At 50.6% G+C, this 5888-nt stretch overlaps 1 protein-coding gene across 1 annotated transcript in view; it reads left to right on the top strand.

Moving 5' to 3' along the window:
* The window catches only part of LOC108677071 (sodium-dependent dopamine transporter), a gene marked incomplete at its 3' end in the record, with an annotated part of 8629 nt that extends 3517 nt beyond the window's left edge, over window positions 1–5112 (top strand). Inside the window, exons 2-6 of the mRNA XM_018165223.1 lie at window positions 108–242; window positions 1610–1685; window positions 3344–3422; window positions 3869–4035; window positions 4974–5112. Of these exons, the coding sequence (XP_018020712.1) occupies window positions 108–242; window positions 1610–1685; window positions 3344–3422; window positions 3869–4035; window positions 4974–5112 (596 nt within the window). The remainder of the gene's footprint in view (window positions 1–107; window positions 243–1609; window positions 1686–3343; window positions 3423–3868; window positions 4036–4973) is intronic.
* Between the last annotated feature and the right edge of the window lie 776 nt (window positions 5113–5888).

The raw sequence follows: 5888 nt of genomic DNA, 5'->3' as shown, positions 1-5888 counted from the left end.
TACCCTCACTTTACCCTCACTTTACCCTCACTGTACCCTCACTGTACCCTCACTTTACCCTCACTTTACCCTCACTTTACCCTCACTGTACCCTCATTGTCCCCCAGGGGCGTTCCTGATCCCCTACTGCCTGATGCTGGTGCTGGGGGGCATCCCTCTGTTCTTCATGGAGCTCGCCCTGGGGCAGTACAACAGCACGGGCGCCATCACCTGCTGGGGGCGCCTGGTGCCCCTCCTGAAGGGTGAGGTGGATTTAGAGGCGTTTTAGGGGTGATTTTGGAGTGATTTAGTGCCGTTTTAGAGGGGTTGTATAAGTGCTAGAGCGACGTTTTAGCGACGTTTTAGCGTAAATTCAGCGACGTATAACGACGTTTTAGCGACGTTTTAGCGTAAATTCAGCGACGTATAACGACGTTTTAGCGACGTTTTAGCGTAAATTCAGCGACGGATAACGACGTTTCAGCGACGTTTTAGAGGCAGGTTTAGTGAAGTTTGGGAAGAGTTGAAATATCTTTTCAATTTCGTTTTAGGACGTTTTAGGCTCTTTTTGCGACGTCCTAGTAGCGTTTGAGGAACGTTTGGCGTTGCGTTTAAATGAAGTTACAGAAGAAATAGCGTTTTATGTAACGTATAAGAGACATTAGTCCACCTTGCCTATGTTATGTAACTAACGTTTTATTGACTTTTTCATGATGCATCGGTAGGGTTTTAGATGCGTTTTTATGACGTTTTAACGACGTCTAAATGACGTTTTAACGACTTTTTTACGTTTTAACGAGGTTTTAATGACTTTTCACGACGTTTTAATGTCATTTTTATGACGTTTTGATGACTTTTTAACGAAGTTTTTATAACGTTTTATTGACTTTTTATGACGTTTTAATGACTTTTTATGACGATTTTAACGACGTTTTAATGAGGTTTTAATGAAGTTTTAATGACGTTTCATCGAAGCATCATGTTTCGTCAAGGCTACATTTTAATGCGAGTTTTATTGACGTTTTAATTACGTTTTATTAGCGACGTTAAATCAATTTATTAACGCTCAATTAATGGGCTTTCTAAGCCTTTTTTATCGTCGTTTTAGTGCCGTTTTATTTACGTTTCATTAGGACGCCGCGAGGGAAGCTGGCACACGTCCGGCGCGGTCACGTTTCCTTACCCTCACTTTGGCCCGTCCAAATACGAGGGATAATTCATCATCCCTCAATTGGGGTCCGGCCCTTAAATTGGGGTCCGCGGCCCGCCTTTGTGGAGCCCGATGGAAGCAAAATATGAGGAGGGGTCAGGGGTCGGGGGGTTGAGGGGTTGTAAGGGGTTAAGTGGATTAGGGTTTAGTGATGACAAATATTTATTGTACATATACTTAATTACTTAATATTCCTTATTTCCCCATTTCCTTTATTTCCCCCTTCGCCCACAGTACCCCCATTTCCCTCATTGCCCTCAATTCCCCAGTACCCCCCATTTCCCCAGTACCCCAATTTCCCTCATTTCCCCCACTACCCTCTTCTCTCCCAGTACCTCTATTTCCCCCATTACCCCCATTTCCCCCATTCCCTCCAGTAAACCCATTTCCCTCACTTCCCCCATTTCCCCCATCCCCCAGGCATCGGGTTCGCGGTCGTGACCATCGCCTTCTTCGTGGACTTCTTCTACAACGTCATCCTGGCCTGGAGCCTGCGGTGGGTGAACGGGGGTGGGTGAAGGGGGACTCCAGTTGGTAAAAAGGGTATTCGGTTGGTAAAGGGGGCCTACGATGGGTGAAAGGGGCCTTTGTTGGGTGAAGGGGGGCCTTGGGTCGGTGGGGGCGAGGGGGATGGGTGGAGCAGGCCTCTGGTTTGTGAAGGGAGCCTTCGGGGATGAAGGGAGCCTTTTGGAATGAAGGGGGTTGTGAAAGGGACCTTCAATGGCTGAACGATGCTTTCGTTGGGTGAAGGGAACCATTGGTGGGCGAAGGGTGCCTTCGGTGGGTGAATAGGTATGTGAAGGGAGGCTTTGATGGATGAGGGAGGCTTCGGTGAGTAAAAGGAGCCTTCAGGGTGGAGGGAGCCTTCTGGAATGAAGGGGGTAGGTGAAGGGTGCCTTCGGTGGGTGAATAGGTATGTGAAGGGAGCCTTTGATGGTGAGGGAGGCTTTCGGTGGGTGAAAGGAGCCTTGGGTGGATGAGGGGAGGCCTTGGGTGTGTAATGGCAATCTTCGGTGAGTGTCTGGAATATTTATTAGATGCCCCCTGAGTTTAGCGTATGGAGTTACTCAAGATTTACTGAAAAGTTATTTAAAACTTACTATATAGTATAAAGAGGTGGCACAAGAGTTGTTCCAGCCTTGAATCTGAGTCGATTCAGGGTCGCTCTAGGGTCGACCCAAAGTCATTTCAGAGTCGCCCCAGGATCGCCCTAGAGCTGCCCCATGGTCACCCCAGGTCCACGTACTCTAGCATATTGCCCCTTGCTCGAGGGTCGCCCCTTAGTCGCCTCATAGCTGCCCTTGGGTCGCTCTAGACTCGCCCTTGGGTCGCTCCCCAGTGAAAATTTACAGACGCGGCAGCTTCTGATTTGGATTACCAGAAGCTGGGGCGACTCTAAATTTTGTTAGGGTCCTGATCACTAGACCTATAGAGTCACTTCAGAGTCGCCCCAAGGTCGCCCTGGGATCGCCTAAAAGCTGAACTCTAGAACTGAATCGCCTAAGAGCTGAATTCTAGAACTGAATCACCTAAGAGCTGAACTCTATATAGAGCTGAATCGCCTAAGAGCTGAACTCTAGAACTGAATCGCCTAAGAGCTGAACTCTAGAACTGAATCGCCTAAGAGCTGAACTCTAGAACTGAATCGCCTAAGAGCTGAACTCTAGAACTCCCCAGACTCGCCCCACAGTATCCCTCCTTCTGCGGGTCGCTCAAGACTCGCCCTTGGGTCGCCCCAGACTCGCCCCACAGTATCCCTCCTTCTGGGGGTCGCTCAAGGCTCACCCTTGGGTCGCCCCAGACTCGCCCCACTGTATCCCTCCTTCTGTGGGTCGCTCAAGGCTCGCCCTTGGGTCGCCCCAGACTCGCCCCATAGTATCCCTCTTTCTGCGGGTCGCTCAAGACTCGCCCTTGGGTCGCCCCAGACTCGCCCCATAGTATCCCTCCTTCTGCGGGTCGCTCAAGACTCGCCCTTGGGTCGCCCCAGACTCGCCTCCTCCTTCTGCGGGTCGCCCTAGACTCGCCCCACAGTATCCCTCCTTCTGCGGGTCGCTCAAGACTCGCCCTTGGGTCGCCCCAGGCTCACCCTTGAGTCGCCCCAGACTCGCCCTTGGGTCGCCCCAGACTCGCCCCACAGTATCCCTCCTCCAACAGGTACTTCCTATCATCCTTCACGTCGCCGCTGCCCTGGTCGCACTGCAACAACTCCTGGAACTCCCCCAACTGTAGGGAGGTGGGCCCCCACATTGACATTTATGCTGAAAAATATTAAAATATAATAAAAAGAGTATTTAAGTATAGTATTAGTTAATATTACCAGTTTTAGTAGGAATAAAACATCAGTATAGCGCCCTCCACATTGATATTTATGCTGAAAAATACTAAAATATAATAAAAATAGCATTTCAGTATAATATTAGTTAATATTATTAGTGTCAGTTAAGATAATATTTCAGTATATAGAATATTTGAACATACTATATAGATCATATTTAATCTTCTCACCATGCAGCCATGTGAACGGAATTTAAAATCTTTGCACGTAATTAATTAAAAAAATAAATTTTCTTGAAAAATAAATTTATTTAGACTTTTTTATTTAAAAAATATTATTATTAGAAATTAATCTAACAAAAAATCAGTTTATTTATTATTTAAAGGGGCACCCCCCCTCTGCAGCTATCAATCCAGGGGAACCTGACCCCCGCGGTGGGGGGTGGGGAGGGAATCTCCCAGTGGGGGATGGGGGACCAGAACGTCACCCAATGGGGAGTGGGGGACCAGAACTTCACCCAGGACGACTCCCCCAACGCCACCTTCTACCCCCCAGCCCACGAATACTTCTAGTGGGTGAACCTGTTGTGGGTGAACCTGTTGTGGGTGAACCTGTTGTGGGTGAACCTGTTGTGGGTGAACCTGTTGTGCTTAGCTTAGCTTGCAGTTTAATGAGACATAACAGGTTAGCCGTAAACCGCCGCTGCCACCGCCGCTGCCACCGCCGCTGCCTCCGCCGCTGCCACCACCGCTGCCACCGCCGCTGCCACCGCCGCTGCCTCCGCCGCTGCCACCACCGCTGCCACCGCCGCTGCCACCACCGCTAAGTGGCAAGCTCTGTCCGGGACGAAGGCTTGCATTTGAACTACAATGGCGCCCCCCTTCCTCCCCTCCCCTCCCTCTTCCTCGCCCTCTAACCCCCGCCCTTCGGCCACACCCCCACCCACCCCTCCCTTTCTGAAATATTTTTAATCTCGCACTCAAATAGATGTGTGGGACAAAAGGTTCTAATTTTGATGCTTTTTTCTGCTCTCTGTAGTCATTTTGACACAGTTATGCCCGGTAACCGCGCGTATCTGTGCTACTGGTTTGGAAAATTTGTCACTGTATCAGCATCGGGACAATTTGACCGGTTTATTTATTGAGTGAGTAGGGTCTGATATTTTGTACCAATTCCTTGGACCCAAATACGCTGAACCCTTTTAACTCCCCGAACCCCTTTAACCTCCCGAACCCCTTTAACCCCCCGAACCCCTTTAACCCCCTGAATCCATTTAACCCCCCGAACCCATTGAATCCCCCGAACCCATTGAATCCCCCGAACTCATTGAATCCACTTTATATCAGAACCAATGAACCCCATCCAGTAAACCCTCTGTCCCTCCTCAACCCTCGTTTTACCCTTGATATTCCGTCGACCCACTAAACCCCTTTGGACCCTCAGATTCCAATTTAAATCCGTTAAAACCCGTGGACCCACTTAACCCTTTTGAACCCCTTGAACCCCCAGCCGGGAGGTCCTGCAGCTTCACGAGTCCTCGGGGTTCGGGGATTTGGGGTCCCTCAAGTGGGACCTGGCCCTCTGTCTACTGGCCGTCTACCTCATCTGCTACTTCTCCGTCTACAAGGGCATATCTACCTCGGGCAAGGTGGGTACGGTAGAGTTTCTACCTCTGGCAAGGTGGGTACGGTAGAGTGTCTACCTCGGGCAAGATGGGTACGGTAGAGTGTCTACTTCGGGCAAGGTGGGTACCGTAGAGCGTCTACCTCTGGCAAGGTGAGTACGGTAGTGTCTACCTCGGGTAGAGTGTCTACCTCGGGCAAGGTGGGTACGGTAGAGTGTCTACCTCGGGCAAGGTGGGTACGGTAGAGTGTCTACCTCTGGCAAGGTGAGTACGGTAGTGTCTACCTCGGGCAAGATGGTACGGTAGAGCGTCTACCTCTGGCAAGGTTGGTACCATAGAGTGTCTACCTCTGGCAAGGTGGTACGGTAGAGTGTCTACCTCGGGCAAGGTGGGTACGGTAGAGTGTCTACCTCGGGCAAGGTGGGTACGGTAGAGTGTCGTCTACCTCGGGCAATGGGTACGGTAGAGTGTCTACCTCGGGCAAGGTGGGTACGGTAGAGCGTCTACCTCGGGCAAGGTGGGTACGGTAGAGTGTCGTCTACCTCGGGCAAGGTGGGTACGGTAGAGTGTCTACCTCGGGCAAGGTGGGTACGGTAGAGCGTCTACCTCGGGCAAGGTGGGCACGGTAATTGTCTCCCTCGGGCAAGGTTGGTACCGTAGAGTGTCTACCTCTGGCAAGGTGGGTACGGTAGAGTGTCTGCCTCGGGAAAGGTGGGTACGGTAGAGTGTCGTCTACCTCGGGCAAGGTGGGTACGGTAGAGTGTTTAGCTCGGGCAAGGTGAGTACGGTAGAGTGTCTAC

The sequence above is a fragment of the Hyalella azteca genome, unplaced genomic scaffold (assembly GCF_000764305.2).
Source record: "Hyalella azteca isolate HAZT.00-mixed unplaced genomic scaffold, Hazt_2.0.2 contig3096, whole genome shotgun sequence".
Classification (NCBI taxonomy): domain Eukaryota; kingdom Metazoa; phylum Arthropoda; class Malacostraca; order Amphipoda; family Hyalellidae; genus Hyalella; species Hyalella azteca.
Note: the sequence above shows the minus strand (reverse complement) of the source record. Positions and strands in the feature narration are given on the sequence as shown.